General features: G+C 45.8%; 1 protein-coding gene across 1 annotated transcript in view; it reads right to left on the bottom strand.

Moving 5' to 3' along the window:
- Window positions 1-19,772, bottom strand: part of LOC119417841 (centrosomal protein of 128 kDa) — a 166,813-nt gene that overhangs the window by 115,154 nt on the left and 31,887 nt on the right. The window contains exons 6-10 of the mRNA XM_037685096.1: window positions 19,028-19,100; window positions 16,576-16,665; window positions 2,902-2,988; window positions 601-675; window positions 315-462 (exon numbers count right to left, since the gene is read on the bottom strand). Of these exons, the coding sequence (XP_037541024.1) occupies window positions 315-462; window positions 601-675; window positions 2,902-2,988; window positions 16,576-16,665; window positions 19,028-19,100 (473 nt within the window). The remainder of the gene's footprint in view (window positions 1-314; window positions 463-600; window positions 676-2,901; window positions 2,989-16,575; window positions 16,666-19,027; window positions 19,101-19,772) is intronic.

Below are 19,772 nucleotides of genomic sequence, written 5' to 3'. Positions count from 1 at the left end.
ATATAGTTTTCATTCTAATGTTTTCCCAGAGATTCAATTATCTGCTCTGGTACGATTCTCAGGTCGTCCCATGTGGTTTCATCACTCTGCATTTACTCATCTTTCATCACACTCTCATATTCTGATCCAGCGTTTGGCATTACATGGATACTGTCTGGGGAGTTTCTTCAAATTTTAAGTTTTGTGTGGTAAAATCAAACACACACCCATATTTTTCTATGTAAAGTTGTCATGGCAACTTTATAAACCACACATTTACTCTGCACCCAAATCTTTTCTGTTTCTCGTTTTCTCCTCTCACGACAGTTTAGTACCTAAACTTTGCCGTCGAGCTCGTCCACCCTCTCTCTCGGTGTGGCTGCCATGCAGCTGAGCGCTGAGCTGGGAAGTCTCCATCTGTGCCCTCTGAAGCACCGTCCTCTCGCTCCTCGTCCTCAGCAGCTCACTGCGCATGCCTTCCACCTAGAATCATGAGACACATCGAACTCTCTCACAGCACCGAGGCCTCCTGTCAAGTCTCTTTCACAGCTTACGGTTTTCTGTCTCATGATGTTTCCTGCGCATCTGCGTTTATAATCGGGTGGACGAGCGCAAACCGACCTGTTGAACGAGGGACTCCCTGCTGTCCTCGGACTGTTCCAGTAACCTCCTGGCCTTTTCGAGCTCCTGCTCTGCCTGAGGGTTGCACAACAAAACCAGTCAGAACAATACGCACGTGTTGCACAATCTAAAATGTTCAGAACTACATTAAATTAAAATATTCTTATGAACACATGATCATGGGAAACAGGAAGTCCACCTTCTTTCAGTTGTAGGGTTTTATGTATCAGATTATAAAAATCATCTGTTCTTCGTCAGGTTCTAATAAATGATTTTAAATCTAACCTTAAATGTCAAATAAACAGAATAGATTCAATAATGTCATTATTTATTAAATTTAAAAAAATGCCACAATGCTTCAAAAAGGTTTAAGAAGGACATCAGCAGCCTACAGATCAAATGTATTGATTACCTGAGCACCAGTGACAGCAGGAGTTATGGTACCTTGCTGTCTTGGAGCATACAGTATGGATGAGTGTTACCACAATGCCAAGCAGAAAGGACATCAGCAATGACTCGAGAGCAGCAGCTGGTGCTGCTAATCAATGTAGAGGTTAAAGGTAATCTCCAAACCTTTCTGAAGTTCATGTCAGGGGAATTTAGCTAAAGGTTTATGGATGTTTCTCACTGCTAATGTTAAATTAATGTTGAATCATGTGTGTGAGCTCAGAGGAGCCTGCAGACACCTGACTCCTCCGAGTCTAAGAGGGCGAGGTCATCGTGCTGATAAGCATTATAAAAACACTTCCTGCACACTGTCTAGTGCAGATGTTCGCGACCGGGGCTTCAATGAAACATCTGTGTAAGCCTGGTGAACTCTGCCCTTGCAGGTAAACTGGGTGAAAAAATCTTCTCCTGTCTTTGTGTGTGACTCTTTTAAAAGAAAAACAGATAATGAAAGGATATTTTTTTCCAACCGTTCATTCAATTAATAGATTTTCACAAGAGAAAATGTTTGTCAGCTGCCAACTTTTACAGCATGTCTTAGGTTTGACGTGTTTACCCCAGATAACTTGCCATGGCAGGGCACTCATCTCACCCGTGACTTTTGTCGAGAGGGGCGGACACACACACATCAGATTTGAGCTGCGTGCTGTTTGTACCGGCAGTTTTCGAGCGAGTGGGGGGTTCAGCGTGAGGGAATAGGCAGCGCTAGCACCGCCTTTACATTTTTAGCTAGCGCACCTGTATTGTGCGCCGCTAGCTTAGTGTTACGTCAATAGTGGGGGGGTGCACGCAGTTCGGTTGACGGGGTGCTCGGTTCTGCTGGTGGGGCTGGACAACCCGCTTGTATAATGATAGGGGGAACACTGGGTTTGTAAAGTTGTATCTCAACATACTATAGGACTTCTGGATGGATATGCTTTGAACAGATCAGACCAGCTGTTGGTGGAGGAGAGCTGACAGTTTGGGTTTGATCTGCAGCCACAGGACTTGGGCACCTTGCAGCCATCAAGTCAACCACGATCTCCTCTGTACCTCAAAATATTCCAGAGTAAAATGTGAGACCATCTGCCTAACAGCTGAAGCTTGGACCAAACTGGGTCATGATGAAGCTCGGGGAACCAAGAGGTTAGCCAAGTCTGGGTGGACGTACCTGATGGCATCTGCAGCCAGTTTGTTAGGACCCACTGTGGGATGGATCTTTACAAGAGATCCTTCCTGTCTACAGCCATCAGCATCTATAACATCTCTTAATGAAATGAGGATAACGAGTTACTACAACAAACAATTTCCCTCTGGGATTAATAAAAGTATTTTTGAATTGAATTGAATTGAATTGATGCAACAGAACAATCCCAAACACATGAGCAAATAAGTCCAGACCTCAGCCTGATTGAACTGTTGTGATGGGACCTTAAGAGAGCTGCACAGAAGCATGTCTGAAAACCCAAATGACCCGATGTTGTATGAGGGTCTGCCAGCAGCTGGACCAGAAGGTGGACTTCATTTTTCACAGTTTTTCCATTTAGGCTTCAGTTTTGTTTAAGAAAGAATAACACGCTGGAACTTGTGCTTTTTTTGTACATTTGAGGTTATATTTAAATAATTTTAATCAGATCATTTTATTATTTCCTGTTGTGTAAAACTCTCACATTAAAAGAGGGCGGGGCTTTCCTTTGTCCCATGACCGTCTGAACACAGAACAATGTTGCAGCACAGCAACCAGAAGTGAACCTCTTTAAGTTATGAATTGATTGTAAAATATCATCTTCTGTGTGTTTTTTTTAACAAAACTGTTTTAAGGCTAGGTATAAAAATAATATCGGGGGAGGAGATTTTGTTGTCGTTTGTTTTCACCTTGGATTTGTCCATCTCTGCTCGACGTAGTCTGACTGTCATGGCGTCTTCTCTCTCCTGAGGATGAACTTGGCGCCTCTCTAAATTCTACAAAACAACAAACAAACAGATAAAGATCACATCAGAATACTGTAAGAAAGGAAGTGCTGCTGCATCAGTCTCTCCTTCTAAAGCCCCCACCCACCTCCATTCATATTTTCTTGGAACAAGATGCAGGCATCACGGTGGATTTGTACAAGAGCTTAGATCCCACTCAATCCAAAGCATTCTTAGCAGGCCGTGGTGATGAATTAGTGGCTGCTCGCAACAACAGCTCAAGTGACTCATCATCTGTTTGATTCACGTCGCAGCGGGCCCATCAGAGGGGAATAAATGTGCCCTCTGCTCTCCCTCCTTTCCTGCTCTTTAGTTGTATGAGAAATTATTTTCCTCTTCATTTCCTCTCCGTTGTCTATTTACCCTTGATTTTTGGACAAACGCATTATTTCCCACCAGCCCCCTGTCCCTGCTGGTGTCCCATTAGGACACAATGTTGAAGAGGAATGCAAATGGATCAGAAGCTGCTCTCATTACGCAGCAAGTTCACAGATCTGCCTCACAAAGTTTATTAGCCTGCACGCAGCTCCACAGCGCCCCTCCGTGGCTCACTGAAAAACTGCAGCATGCCGTGGAAAAAAGGAAAACTAAAAACAAGTAATTGGGGCTATTATCTTTTAAAACGATTAAAAACATATATGTTGATATCTTCCATAACACAATTTAAAATTGTTACATAAACATCTAGGTATGAGTTTAAATCACTCCATTCCAGGGATCCTGTGGGTCCTTGTTCACACGTTGAGGCTCTCTCATCTCATTTTAACTCAGCTTGTCAAAATGTTTTAGACGCTGCAGCTCCATTAAAATGAAGACCTTCCACACCCAAACCTGAGCCCCGGACTGATGATGCCACACAAACTACCAGGCGTCAGTTCAGGAGAGCAGAGCGAAAATGGGAGAAGGGCAAGTTACAGGTGTCTTTCCAAGAACTGAGGGACAGCTGGCGTTAGGCCTGTCACGATAATAAATTTTACTGGGCGATTAATTGCCTCAGAAATTATTGCGATAAACAATAATATCGTTTGAAATTTGACAATAATTAGTACCGGTAATTATTGTCAAATTTAAGAAGAAATGTTGGTTAATTTTTGTGTGTAGTATCTTTGTTTGACCACCGGATGGCAGTAAAAGACTGTCTGAACCGAAGGATGGATCATGAGGGAGCAGCAGCTTGTCTCTTTAAGAAAAATGGGAGGGAGGCCCCTTGACGTGACATGGGCCATCTCTCGTTTCTGTTTTCGATTCTCAAAATGGCGGATGCTCGGTGTGGTTTGAGCTCTTTAGCGTAGCATTTTTCCACACAAACTTTTAATAAAAAAAAATCAGTAAACAAGTTCTCAGCTCCTTTTTGCAGATAAAAACTTTTTACACAAAGCCACGAGTTTCAACTGTGAATTTTGGAGCTTCGACAAGACGGAGGTCATTTCCCCGAGGTCGGCCTGTTAGCTTAACTCATAGCTTAGCTTCTCAGCTTAGCTGCTTTTAACCAGCAAAAAAATGTGATTTTGGACGGTTAAAATGGATTTTACAGCGAAAAGAGAAAGGAAGGGGTCAGTGAAGAGCACCAGAGTTGAGCCTTTTGTCATCCAGTGTCTTCAGTAGAAAGAGAGAGACACGAAGAAACGATAAAGTTGATAAATGAAAATGAGGTAGATAATTTTCATTTATCATGCAATTAATTGATTTATTGTTTGTCGCGACAGGCCTGGCTGGCATTTCTATCAGTCCACTGAGAGAGCTGCAAAAAACAAATATTCATCTGACATCATTTCCTCCAACTCTAATAATCCACGTGCGCTTTTTAAAACCATCAGCTCTGTTCTTAATGGCCCACAGTCAGCCAGCCCGGAGAACTCCACTGAAGTGTGAGAACTTCCTGAGCTTTTTTTATCTACAAGGTTGTAAACTTCTTATGACCCCCTCCAACTCTGTCACACACTCTGCTGTTTTCAGTCAGTTTGAGCTCATCACCCTGTTTTTTTTTTTTTTAAAGACATCACTGGTTATATGAAGTCTGCTGGATTTCCAAACGATCCCATCCCACCTCGTCTTTTTAAAGAGGTTTTCCACATGGTGGCTCCTTCTGTGTCCCAAATTATAAATAGTAGTTTGTCAAATGGACAGGCTGGACAATGATTTTAAACTAGATGCACAGATTAAATCAGTGATCAAGTCCAGCTTTTATCACCTGAGACAACTGGCCATGGTCAAACCATTTCTCTTACAACACAATTTTGAGATTTTAATCCAATCATCACAACTCGTCACTCAGAACTAGTGTAATTCACTTCATGTGGTTCTGAGCCAGTCATGACTTCAGCTGGTTCAGAATGCTGCTGCATTTTTACATCAAATTCTCTGTTTTTAAATCTTCCCTGAAAACACATTGTTTTGTGTTTTAGGGGGATTGTTCATTGGCTTTTAACTCAGCTTGAAATGTTGGTTTTAATGTTTTTAAGTTATTTGTTTTATTGTTTTTACTGTTTGCTGTTTTATGACTTTGGAAGTTCATTACTTTTATGGTATCTGTTGATTTTATGTTTTTTTTTGCTTGTATGTGTTAGTGTACAGCACTTTGGCCAGTGGTGTTGTTTTTAATAAAGTTGTATTGTATAAAGTGAATGTAAAAGAAATCTCTGAGCTCAAAGTGTTTCCAACTATTCACATTACCATTACCTTTCCTTTTTTCCTTTGCCTTTTGCCTAGTTTTATTATTATTTTTTTTTATTATTCTCTTTATTCTAGTGGAGTCTTGGGAAAGGAACTGTACTTTGTTGCAGAGATTACAAACCTCCTTCAGTCAAAAAAGTTATCCTAAAACAAAACACAATTTAAACTGATTAGATGTGATTTGTTTCTTTGTCCCTCTCTGTGGTGTTTCTGTAAAACCCAAGCACATTATTGTGTGAAACAGTGGTTCTCAAAGTGGAGGTCACATCCCATTGTGGGTCATGAATCATCAAGTGAGGGGGGAAACTAAACAGCATGTTTTCAGCACCGTTGTTGCCCTTTTGCTTAAAGGCTCGGGCAATATTGTTTTGCCTGATTGTCTGTCGTGCTAGCAAAGCCTCTCATGAGCCACTGGAAAATTCTGAAAGTAATCACTGGGTGTTCATCAACAATGGATTAAATTTTGAAGTCAAATTATTTCAAGATGTCCAGCAGAGCTAATTAACTTAATTAATTTAACTCTTGTAAATGAGTCCTCAAGACTCAATGAGACTAACCTGTATATATAAATGTTACCGGGTTGTTAAACATCTATGTTTACCTACATATAAGCACTTGATTACCTACATATAAGCAGAAGTAAGGAGTACCTTCAGGAGGATTAATCCACACAAAGCAACTGGCCCAGACAACATCCCCGGAAAAGTGTTGAAGGAATGTGCTGATCAGCTCTGTGAGGTTCTGGCAGACATCTTTAACACCTCACTTACCCTGGAGACAGTTCCCACCTGCCTGAAGACTGCCACCATCATCCCAGTCCCAAAAAGCTCTACAGTGACTGGTCTGAATGACTATCGGCCAGTGGCCCTCACCCCGATAGTCGCAAAATGCTTTGAAAAACTGGTCATGACTCGCATCAAAACAACCATCAACATCAACGAGGACACTCATCAGTATGCATACCGTGAGAACCGATCAACAGAGGATGCAATCTCCTCTGTGGTCCACACTGCGCTCAACCACCTGGAGCAGAAAAACTCTTACGTCCGTATGCTCTTTGTGGACTTCACATCCGCCTTCAACACCATGATCCCCCAAACCCTGATGGACAAACTATCCACACTAGGACTAAGCCCCTCCATCTGCAACTGGGTACTAGACTTTTTAACAAACAGACCACAGTTAGTGAGGATCCACAACCTCTCCTCCTCTACCATAACCCTCAGCACTGGCTCTCCTCAGGGATGTGTGTTGAGTCCCCTCCTGTTTACTCTGCTCACGTATGATTGTGCAGCTACCCATCCAGGCTGTCACATTGTAAAGTTTGCAGATGATACAGCGGTGGTGGGATGCATCACAAACAATGAGGAGTCCAGCTACAGGCAAGAGGTGGAACACCTGGAGAGCTGGTGCAAAGAGAATAACCTTCACATCAATGTGAAGAAGACAAAGGAGATGATTGTGGACTTCAGAAGGAACAAAAACATCTACACCCCCCTGAACAAAAGAGGATCTGCGGTGGAAGTGGTCTCCAGCTACAAGTACTTGGGTGTACACATGAATGACAACCTCAGCTGGAGCAACAACATCACCAGCCTGATCAAGAAAGCTCATCAGAGACTCTACTTCCTCAGACGGCTGAGGCGAGCTGGTCTGGGAAGCTCAGTCCTCACCTCCTTCTACAGGTGTGCAGTGGAGAGCATCTTGTGCTCGAGCATCAACGTGTGGCATGGAGGCTGCACAGCTGCAGAAAGAAAAGCTTTGCAGAGAGTGGTGAAGGCTGCACAGAAGTCTGTCGGAATCAGCCTCCCCACCATCACAGACATCTACACCTCCAGATGCAGGAAGAGGGCCACCTGCATCATGAAGGACCCCACTCACCCAGCACACACACTTTTTGCCCCACTCCCCTCAGGAAGGAGGTTAAGGAGCATTAAGTGTAGAACCACTAGACTGAGGAACAGCTTCTACCCTGAGGCTGTTAGACTCATGAATCTCTAACTAGAATAATCACTGTGAAAAACCACATCATGTTGCTGCTGATCTGTTTCATGTTGCTGCTGATCTGTTTCAATGTTGATGTGTTCATGCGTGCACATCTGCTCACAGACTCATGTTCATGTTTGTGCTGATGTTCAATGTTTTTATGTTATGAGTGCTTAGTGTATATTTAGTTGATGTTTTTCTTAGTTCATATCTTAGATGTTATTACTGTTTTTCTTATACATTTTATTGTTGGATGTAACTGGGACCATGTGTACATAATTTCGCTCCACCACATGTACCACATGAGGTGCGAATGACAATAAAGAAACTCTGACTCTGACTTGATTCAATAACTATTTTGGAGAGCACAGCATAAAAAGAAGTAGCCTGACCAACAGCTCTCCTTGTGTGAATAGAGCATGCTCCGCTTCTCTCACGCATCCTACCATCCCTATGTTAGTGCCATCTGGGCACTAATGTACTAGCCAAGATGCTACAGAAGTGGCACTCCACTTCTCTCACGAATCATAACCCCCCACCCCAGTCAACAATTGCCAGCACTAACGTAGCGCTAAGCTAGCACGCAACACAGAGGTGTCTTCCCCCTCCTCCCCACGCCCCATCGACAAAAAACCCTAAGAGATGAGCGCCCTGCCAAGCCAAGTGATCTAGAGGACACACTGCATGTGATGTGGTGAGTTGTTGTAGGTAACCAGGAAAACAAGGAGTGGACTTTTAGTGGTTTGAGTATTCTGCTATTAATCAAATGGAATGGATTTGTTCACAAAGAAAGAGAAACAGCGCTGAGTGAACTAATGTTTCATGGTAAATGTGTGTGTGGGGAGGGTGGAGTGTCCAAATAAGCATTTTTTTAAATGTGCAGGGGACACACCCCCTTCACATAAAATTGTTGCAACGCCTATGCTCAGATCACAAAGACATCTTGCGTTGATGTATGAGATTGTGCATGTCAGTTATAAAGTTGAGACCAAAATGGCTTTAACTCCTGTGGGGAGTGGTGGCGCGGAGGTTAGAGAAGGTGGGCCTGTGATCGGAAGATTGCCGGTTCAAGCCCCGGTACCGACAACATCAAAAAACATGTGGGTGGGGTAGGTGAAGCACCCACACCTGCCCCCACCCTCATTCGCCCCACCCTGGGCACATGAGCAAGGCCCTTAACCCCCCACCATCTGCTCCCTAAACAGGTCTCTCTTGAAAACGAGTTCTTGTGGCTCAATGAGACTACCTGGATAAAGGGTAAATGAAAAAAAAAAAACTCCGCCCCTTTTTATCCTAGATTCAAACTGGTGTGAAAGACGGTATATATAATGAATATTGGGCTTTTAATTTGATTGTTTCTATTTTTTTGTGCAGTGCCCTGAGATGACTTTTAATGTGAATTGACAATTAAATTAAAATGATTTAAACTAATAAAGTCCATGCTCAATAATCCAGGTATATAATCCAACATTTTTCAGTCATGTCATCTGGACGGTTTCTTTTTTTGTGCTGAAACGTTTCACCTTCGATCCAGAAGGCTTCATCAGAGACCATCTTAGCACCAACAAAACTGGTTTGTTCCACTTTGAAGTAAGCTGTTGGAGGAAGAATCAGTTCTATGTCATATAGGCTTCGCCCTTTAAGGCTGTCGCTGATGGGTTTATCCCGTTATGCGCAAGCATCATACTGAAAAAAATTAGTCTACGCCCACCTGCTGTGTGGGCCCCACCCGATCCGTATAAATTACATTAAGAGCGGGTAATCTGCTCCCCATTTTTCTTCAGCAAGCTAACATAAAAAAAAACAACTGACCTTTCAACGAGATGTCCAGCTCCAACACCATCCGCTTGTGTCCCTCCTGCAAGACCGGTTACTTGCTCAGCTTCGACAGGCACGACACCTGCGAAGGATGCCTGGGTCCCCGCCACGTCGCCCGCGCTTCCTCCTGCCGCCTCTGTGACGAGCTTCCACCGGAGGAAAGGCAGAGGAGAGCAGCCTTTGTTTAAGGCTACCATCGAGGACTGCCTGTCCGTGGCGGGAGACTGTTCGCTGGACGATGCCATGGATTTCTTTGACGCCGGCTCTCGAAGTAAATCGGATGATTCCTCTGGGACCGGTGACGTTAGCAGCAGCCCCGACGCTCGTTCCCTCCTGGGGAGCGCAGTGTTGGAAAGAGGGAGGCTGAGCAGATGCTCGACTCCCCCGGGGTTTTCCCGCCTCAACGGCCACACCGCTCCCTGCCGTCGGCGCACTCCTCTCGGAGCTGCCCACCATTATCCGGGAAGCTGCTAACGTAAAAAGGGGCTCTCCGTCCCCTCACACCCCCCCCCCCCCCCCCCCCCCCGCTAAGATTGGATGATCTTGCGGGAAGGTTTGGCTCCGCGCTGGCTCGCCGTCTTGATCCCATCTGGCCTCGTTTTTTCAGAGGTGACATCGTACTGGAACGAGGCCGCAGCCGGTCCTGGTAGGTTAAGGGCGCCCGTCTCCACTTACGCTCCCATCACCAGAGTGGAGGGGTTCACCGAGCGGGGCTATCCCTCGGTACCCCCCCTTGAGCCAAGCCTCGCGGAAACCTTCGGAGCGAAGCTGTCCAGGTTGGAGCAGCGTCCCATCCCTCCGGTGAAACACGACCAGGCGGTGACCGCGCTCTCCAATCGAGCCCACCAGTGTGCTTTTCAGGCGGCCGCAGCTAGCAACAACGTGGCACTGCTAGCATTTAGCATGTCGAAGAGGCTGGAGGCCGCAGACCTGCCGAGGAGACAAAGAGCTCCCTCTGTAAGTCGGCAGACGCCATCCTCAACATGTGCGCCGCTTCCACGGTTTGCCTGTCGAGGATTGCAGCGTGGATGACGGTAATCCAACGATCCACCTGGCTTCGTCACTTTCCCTCGCTGCCGGAAAAGCTGCACAAGGACCTAATGGAGGGCCCCATCACGTCGGACGCGCTGTTCGGGAGCAGCTTTAAAACCAGGCTGGCGAATTCGAAGCAGTCGGAGGAGATGTCGGAAGCTGTGCGCCATCTCATCAAGCCGCGCGGCTCACCCCATCCACCAGCCCGCTGGAGAGACCGTCGCGAGCAGAGGCAGGAACATCGGCGCTCCACGGCCGCAGCAGCTTCGTCTCGCTCAGCTCCACCACCAGCCCCGCCCGTCAGAGACCACCCCTCCTCATTCCGGCAACCTGCACTTAAGCGTTTCCCCAGAGATCGCCTGCAGACGGCGCTCGGGGCAAACAAATCGCAGAGCTCATGGGAGAGAAGTTTTAAAAAATGACGGTCTGCGGAGGATGTGTGTATAAATGACACAGAAGTTGAAATAAATGTTTTTTCAATGATCAAGATGTCTGTTTTTAGCAAGTCTGTAAGCTCGGATGAGCTCACAGCCGCTGCACACACATCCTCCACACATAAAGAGCCGGTGTCCTTAAATAAAGGTTTTTTAAACCCACCGCCGCTCCAACACATGACGAGACGCTCACTCGACACTACGGTAAGCGAAATAACTCGTTATCAATCAGACCCGCACGATCATCACCCAAGCGGTGTTAAACGCGCACCCGAGCGAGGCAAGCAGCCTCCATCCAAACGACGCTGTGTTGATGATGCACGCACAGCTGCCCGGCGCTCACCGGCTCACATCGGTATAAATGTGGGACCGCAGGCCGGGTCCGGTGGAGGTCCCCGCTCTCAGCGAAAACAACACACGCCTCACCTGAGCAAACGCGAGCGGCCGTCATCCACCGCGTCTCAGCGATCGGCAGCTCACGGCGGCATAAGCGTGAGACAGCTGAACGAACCCGGTGACGAGCCCCGCCCCCAGCGTGAGCGGCGCGCGTCCCTCAAGAGAAAACGTGTGCTCCCGCGAGGCCCGCAACCTTCACTCCGACAGCACGGCGTTGATGAAGTCACGCCCTCCGCCTCTCAACGTTCGCACAGCGACGTTAAACGTGCAGCCTCACGACGTCATCAGCTGGCACACGCTTCGCCTCGGCCCACCCAGACATGAAGGTTGGTCCGCGATCCAGACGCAGCGCACGGGCGCGTGCAGAACAGCCCTTTTCGAGGAAGCCTCGCCTTGGGTCACGCGGAAAACATTTCCGCGACGCATGACGGCGGTCGAGGCGGCGGATTGGATGACATCCGTTCAAAACACGGCGTATCACTTAAACGCACGTCCACTCCACGAACGTTACGCAGAGTGGCTAAAAACATGCTCGCCGGACAGATGGATGGACAGAGTGTTATGCAAGGGTTACACGCTGCAATTTGCAACCCGACCCCCTCCGTTCGGAGGAGTTATGGAGACGGTCCTGTCATCACCAGACCAAATCTCAGCCTTAAATGCAGAAGTTCAGGAGCTTCTGATAAAAGGCGTAATCTCCAGAGTTCCCAACGGAGAGGAAAACACAGGGTTTTACTCACGCTACTTCCTGGTCCCCAAACGGACCGGAGGGATGAGACCGATTCTGGATCTGTCAGCTTTTCAACAAAGCGATCATGGACAGACCGTTTCACATGCTGACAACCAGACAGCTGTTGGACAACATCCAGAGAAACGACTGGTTTGTTTCCATCAATCTAAAAGATGCTTATTTTCACATACCAATCATCCCAAAACACAGGAAATTTCTGCGTTTCGCCTTTCAGGGGATGAAGTATCAGTACAACAGGCTGCCTTTCGGGTGTTCCCTCGCGCCTCGTACGTTCTCAAAGTGTGTGGAGACAGCCCTGCATCCACTGCACAGAGCAGGGATGAGAATTTTGTTTTACCTGGACGACCTGCTGCTCCTGTCACACTCCACACAGGAGGCGCTGATGCAGACTCAGGTGCTGGCATCACACCTGTTAAATCTGAGCTTCGCCATAAATTGGAAGAAAAGCTCGATTTTCCCGGCCCAGACAATTGTTTATCTGGGAGTGGAATTACATTCAACTACCATGAAGGCTCGCTTATCACAAACGAGACCTGGCAAAGTGATAACAGCTGTCTCCGTCATGAAGCTGTTGGGAATGATGTCATCAGCTCACACAGTGGTTCCGCTGGGTTTGTTACACATGAGACGCCTCCAGAGGTGGTTTGCGCGTCTGCGTGTGGATCCAGTAAAACAAAAAAGACGGATGATCACTGTCCCTTCCTCTGTGAGGGCAGACCTCCGACACTGGGGAAACACCCTGGTTCTGTCAGAGGGAGTTCCCGTTCAGCAGACCCACGTCACACGTGTCAGTCTTCTCGGACGCGTCGCTGTCAGGTTGGGGGGGGGACATGCCTATCTCAAGCAGTAGGGGCGCTGTGGCCCCACCACACATCAGCCCACATCAATGTTTTGGAGTGTCGCATAGTGCTGAATGTGATTCAACACTTTGCTTCCGTGCTACAGAATCAACACGTGTTGATTCACACAGACAACATGGTGACTGTTGCGTACATAAACCGCCAGGGGGGTGTGCGTTCAGCCCAGATGTTACACATTGCGCGAAAGCTACTGTGTTGGGCTCACCAAACCTGATCTCCATCAGAGCGGTTTACATACCCGGTGTTCTGAACAGAGGGGCAGATGTAATGTCCAGGGGCGGTCCACGTCACGTGGACTGGACCCTCCATCCAGTCCTGATGGTTCAGACGTGGCAGAAGTTTGGCAAAGCAGCTGTGGACCTGTTTGCGACACGAGAGAACGCTCAGTGTCAACTATGGTTTTCCCTGAGCCCGCGAGACGATCCACCGCTGGGGGCGGATGCATTTGTTCACAGCCCGTGGCTCAAAACGCTTCTGTACGCGTTTCCCCCACCTCCTCTGATTTTACGGTTCCGGAACCGAGTTCAGGAGGAGGGATTGACAGCTCTTCTGGTGGCTCCCGAGCGCGTGAACGCACCATGGTTCCCAGTCCCGCAACGTCTGTTGTCGGGTCGTCCGTGGAAACTGCCGTAGAGGGAGGTCACTCTCCTTCAAGCAGGAGGAGAGATCAGGAGTTACCCAGAAATAGGTCAGCACCTATGGGTCTGGCCGCTGAGCGGTCCCGCTTAGAGAGGATGGGTCTCCCTCAGGAGGTAGTGCGCACAATCCAAGATTCACGTGCTGCATCTACCACAGCTCTGTACACATCAAAGTGGACGGCTTTTCAGCGCTGGTGTACAGAGAAAGGTTTAGAGGCCACCTCATGCCCATTAGGCGGCGTGCTGTCTTTTCTACAACAGCTGATGGACAGGAAGTTGGCATTCAGCACGATTAAAACGTACGCTGCAGCCATCTCTTCCTGCCATGAAGGGTTCGGAGACAGAACAACTTTTAATCACCCGCTGATGAAGCGGTTTCTAAAAGGTGTACAAAGACGTAGGCCTGTTTCACGCCCACTTGTTCCACAGTGGGATTTAACGCTGGTCCTGCGAGCCCTGATCAAAGCCCCATTTGAGTTTTTGGATCAGGTTTTCACTTAAATTCTTGTCTCTTAAAACAGCCCTGCTGCTGGCTTTAACATCCGCTAAGAGGGTGAATGATTTATCTGCCCTCTCTGCCGCTCCGTCATGTCTCAGAATCCTAGCTGACGGTAGTTCAGCTGATTTAAGACCAAAACCAGCTTTTATGCCTAAAAACATCAGGAGCTCTTTTAAATCAAAGTGATATCGTTGGAGGGATTTTTTCCCTCCCCCCCACAGATCAGAAGAAGAAGCATCTTTCCGTCTTCTCTGTCCGGTGCGGGAGTTGACGTGTTACATAGCGCGCACAGCTGTAATGCGTCAAACTCAACACTTGTTTGTGCATTATAGAGATGCATCTGCAGGTCGCCCGTTATCCACCCAGCGCTTGTCACACTGGCTGTGTGAGGCCATTTCTGAAGCCTACGGAGCATCAGATGTAGAGCCTCCGGTCAACCTCAAAGCACACTCGACCAGGGGTATCGCATCTTCGACTGCCTTGCATAATGGTATGTCAATGCAGGACATTTGCACTGCAGCTGCATGGTCAACACCCTGCTCATTTATTCGCTTTTACCTACGCGATGTGACGGCTCGTTCCATGACACATTCTGTCCTTAGTGCTCTAACAGAATGAATATTGTTGTTTTTCATGGAACTCTGTTTAAGCTCACATCTGTCTGCATGCTTCACAGTGTGAGATGTTGTTATCAGTCACAAGTTGTGTCTGTGATTTTTGGTTCTATTGTCACTAATCAGATCATGACTATTGTTACCAATCAGTTCATTTGATCAATAATCAGTTCATTGATATTAATCTGTTTATACTGTTCAGCCATGAACCAGTTGGTTCATGCCCCCCCCCCCCTTCTTTTCAACATCTTCTCCCCGTTGAAAGTTTTCCGGGGCGTTCATGCTTTGTCAGAACGCATAGTTACACAACATGCGTCTGTGCATGGCACATAATTACGCGATGCGTAGTCATGCACACGGGGAGCTGAGTGACAAGACGTTTTTTGGGCAAGCTTCCGCTTCTTACTGTGTTCGAATGGACCCAGTGAGGCGAGGACCACATCCGCTTCGCCCTTAACCCATCAGCGACAGCCTTAAAGGGCGAAGCCTATATGACATAGAACGTTGGTTACGTACTGTAACCCCAGATTCTATGAATATAGGCGTAGCCCTTTAAGCGTCGGGCCTCACTGGCTCCTGAATAGCTGATGAAAAAATAAGCTATTTGGGAGCAGATTACCCGCTCTTAATGTAATTTATACGGATCGGGTGGGGCCCACACAGCAGGTGGGCGTGGACTAATTTTTTTCAGTATGATGCTTGCGCACAACGGGATAAACCCATCAGCGACAGCCTTAAAGGGCTACGCCTATATTCATAGAATCTGGGGTTACAGTACGTAACCAACGTTTTGTTGCGTGTTTCCTTGGCTGATGAAGCCTTCTGGATCGAAGGCGAAACGTTTCAGCACAAAAAAAAACTGTCCAGATGACCGGACTGAAAAATGAATTTAAACTAATATTCAGTATTACAAATCTCAGCCACAGTAAGTTTGTGGGTTGAAAGCAAAACAGTTGGAGAAACACAGATACTGAAGAAAGTTTAGCAACCTACCAGAACTGTCTCCAGGTGAAAACCAAAGGTTGTGTCACCATCAGACTAAATGAGTGGTACTGAATGATACAAACCGAATAAAGAAATCAACTAAATTGAGCTCAAACATCATGACTGGTGTCCTTTTGTTTGCTAAATCTTCTACAAGCATTACAACGAGTCAGTCTTGAGTGTAATGCAGTTCTGCAAGAGGTTTTAGGTGAAAAAATAAAACATTTAGATTGTTTCTCATGTTGCATGATTGTAATCAGGCGTATTCAATGGAAAACACTTGATTAGCAAATTAAACTAAATCAGTGCTTCTAATTGTGTAGAAAATTTCTAATCAAACTAATTATAGTTAGCTGCTGAGGACAGGCAGCTTCTTTGACTTCTTGTTGAGGTGAAATTTCTCCAAAGAGATCACCAAGTAATTCAGCTGTCATTTCAAAATGTAATTATCCTTCCGTTTGAAACGGCAACAGGTTGGCAGCTGGAACGGCTGCTGAGTTCTTGGAAAATTGAGCATCATTAAACTGTATAAATACCAACACAGCCTATAGAAATCACTTTGCTCTGATCCAAGTCTTTTTATAATGTCGAGCAAAGTGCTGCTGATATTATAGTTTTCTTTCAGAAAAACTGCTCCATATGTAGATTGACTGGGATTTTACCCTTACATCCAGCAGAGGCATCAGGCATCAAATCGAAGACTTCTCTCTCTGAGCTACAGAATGACTTTCAGTCCTTCGTGCAGCTGCAGCTTTGTTATCTTACGTCTCCGTGTGCTTTTATGAAGCTCTTGATTCAAGAGCATTCTTTAGATATTTTGAGCGTCCGTGTGTGATGATGGGACGGTGGCAGAGTGGTTACAAAAAGAATAAAACGTTTAAAACGAGGGTCACCTCCTGCAGCTCGTCAGCCACGGCCGCCCGCTGCTCCGGCCTTCCTTCTCGCTGCAGCTCCTGCAGACGCCTCTCCACACGAGACGACACCTGCAGACCGAGCAGAAGAAGAATGAGTGTGCCTTGGGTCACGCAAACATCGCCAGCGCCAGGATGTGATTAATGAGACGACGGGAAATTAAGGCGTGGGCGGCGGAAACTATCTCCAACGACTGGCTGGAAGTAATACGTTACTTACGCAACGACACCCGGTCTAATCAGGAAGCAGCACGTCCACCTGGAACGGACAGTTAATACCTTTATCTCGTCACGTCCACCGACAGGACGAGATAACAGATATTAAACATATTAGCTGTCATTTGGAGCGGCGTATCTGTCACGGTGCTGATGGTGAAACGAGGAGTTGTGTGTTTGGAAAGTAAAGTAAAATCTTTGTCAGCTAATTCTTTAAAGTTCTGTCCATTTCCACATTTTGTCAAAGCGTTTATATTCAGAAAACAAAGTTTGTCTCGTTCATAAGTAGAAAGTTTCAACTATCAGTGTTTGATTATATATTTCAGACATTTAAAGGTGAAGTTCTGTGGAAAGTTTATGAACAATTACCATCCATCATCTTTACCCGCTTCTTCCATTTTGTGTCTAGGGGGTCACTGGTGTCCGTGTCCAGCAATCAGTGTGTGAGAGGTGGGGGACACCCTGGACAGGTCTCCAGTCCATCACAGGGACACATAGAGACAAACAATCATTCACTCTCTCATTCACACCTAGGAACGATTTAGAGTTACCAATCAGTCTAACATGCATGTTTTTGGTCTGTGGGAGGAAACTGGAGTACCCGGAGAAAACCCACGCATGCACGGAGAGAACATGCAAACTCCACCCAGAAAGGCTCCCGGCCAGGATTCGAACCGGCGACCTTCTCGCTGAGAGGCAGCTGCTCTACCAACTGAGCCACTTTGATGTACAGATCATGCAAATAAGATTATTTTATAAATCTTAACACAGCTGTCAATTTAGCGTTACAGTTATTTACGTAGATTCCTATGATTATGCGACCACAACTATTAACGGCAGCATCTAGTTGTAACTCTTCTGGTGCAGCCTGAGGTCACTTTCTGCAGAAGTATAAAGTTTCTAACAAACAAGTGTGTTGTGAAAAACTGAATGTTTATAAAGTACATTTTGCATGAACAGAAAAAATTGATTGAAAAAATCCTTTCTGACCAAACTGATGAGCTCATACTGGCTTGTCAAAGCAAAATAATCTTTTTCAAAACTCAAAAAATAGATTATACTCTCAACCCTCAATCTACAACTATCTACAACATCTATTTGAAGAGTTTCAGTCAGGGTTTAGAGCTCACCACAGCACTGAATCTGTACTGGTGAAAGTTACTAATGATATTCTCATGGCCTCTGACAAAGGACAGGTGTCTACACTGGTCCTGTTAGACCTCAGTGCTGCATTTGATACAGCTGATCACAAGATTCTACTACAGAGACTTGAATATGATACTGGAATTACAGGAACAGCTCTAAAATGGTTTAAATCATATTTATCTGACAAATTCCATTTTGTAAATGTAAATCATGATCTTCTACACCAAAGGTAGTCATGGAGTTCCTCAGGGTTCAGTGCTTGGCTCATACGCTTCACTTTATATATGTTTCCATTAGGTCAAGTTATTAAACTAAATTATTATGGGATACATTTTCATTGTTATGCTGATGAAACACAGTTAACTGTTCATTGCATTTCTATAGAACCGCACTTGGAAATATATAAAATATCCCTTTAACTATACAAAGTTTAGGCTGATTCAACATTTTATTAAATATTTTTATATACTAGGAAATCATTTGTTATACAGTAGTCCCTCGCTACTTCGCGGTTCGCTTATCATGGACTCGCTCTATCACGGTTTTTCAAAATAAGATTGGACATGACACACAATTGACTGATTGATGGATGAGCCACACGACTGGCATGGAATTTTTATTTAAAATAAATGATTTTAAATTATTTAGCACCTGCTGCACATGTGTGCAACCCAGAGCTGCAGTAAAAGGTTCATCCTGCATCTTTGTGAAGCCCATACTGAAGAATTAACTTCCTGCTGCAGCTGATCTCCGTGCATGATCAGCTGTTCTGCGTACAGCTGAGAAGTGGGCGTGGCCAAGAGTGCTTGCAGGTGGCAAAGAGCAGACGAGGCAGAGCTGAAATCACGACATTCTCTCTTTTAGAGCATTTAGGGTTTAGAAACATTGTTTAGAATATTGCAAGAGAGTGGGAAGGGTTTAAAACGCCTTAATAAACTACTACCGGTACTTACTACTTGTACTACTATTTCTACTTCGTGGTTTTTCACTTATCACTGGTCTTCAGGGTACGGATCCCCTGCGATAAATGAGGGACTACTGTGCTGGCAGAGAAATATGAGCTCCAACTCACTGAGTCCTGTCTCTGGGAAGCCGTCATGTTCTCTGTGAGGCTCTCCATTGCCCGCCTGGTGTCAATATCTAACCTGCAAAACAAAACACACCAAAACACTCAGCTGACAATCCTCTCAGCCCAGTTGTCGTCCATTCCCAGAGAACTGAGACATCATGGACCAACACGTAAATACAGCATGTGATGCCACTAAAAATAATCTATTTGCATCGGATGTTGAAATGTGACGGTGGGTCAGTGTGTTCTTGTCAGCAGCACAAAGGAGGATGGAGATGTTTAATAACTTCAAAATGTCAAATTCTAATCCGTGCAGGGACAAAAGATCAGCAGACGTTCTGTCTTTGAACCAGCTCTTTGAGCTTCCGGTGACTATCCCCACACCAAGTTTCAGCTCAATATCACTAAAATTGACCGATTTTATAGTATTTTTCCATTTTTGCATTGTCGGCCATCATGGATTTTTTATTTGGATTCTGTATATGATAGAGCATGTTCTCAGCTACAACCTCACCAAATTTCAGTTCTCTATGTATAAAAATGGCTGAGTTAAAGCAATTTGAAACTAGCTTTGGTGGCCATCTTGGATTTTTGATTTTTATATAGCAATTGATAGGAAACATTCTCAGCTATCCCCACACCAAGTTTCAGCTCAATCTCACTAAAATTGACCGATTTATAGTATTTTTCCATTTTTGGATTGTCGGCCATCTTGGATTTTTGATTTCCAAAAGCTACTTCACCAACC

Source organism: Nematolebias whitei, chromosome 12, assembly GCF_014905685.2.
Source record: "Nematolebias whitei isolate Nwh7 chromosome 12, NemWhi1, whole genome shotgun sequence".
NCBI classification, from domain to species: Eukaryota; Metazoa; Chordata; class Actinopteri; order Cyprinodontiformes; family Rivulidae; genus Nematolebias; species Nematolebias whitei.
Note: the sequence above shows the minus strand (reverse complement) of the source record. Positions and strands in the feature narration are given on the sequence as shown.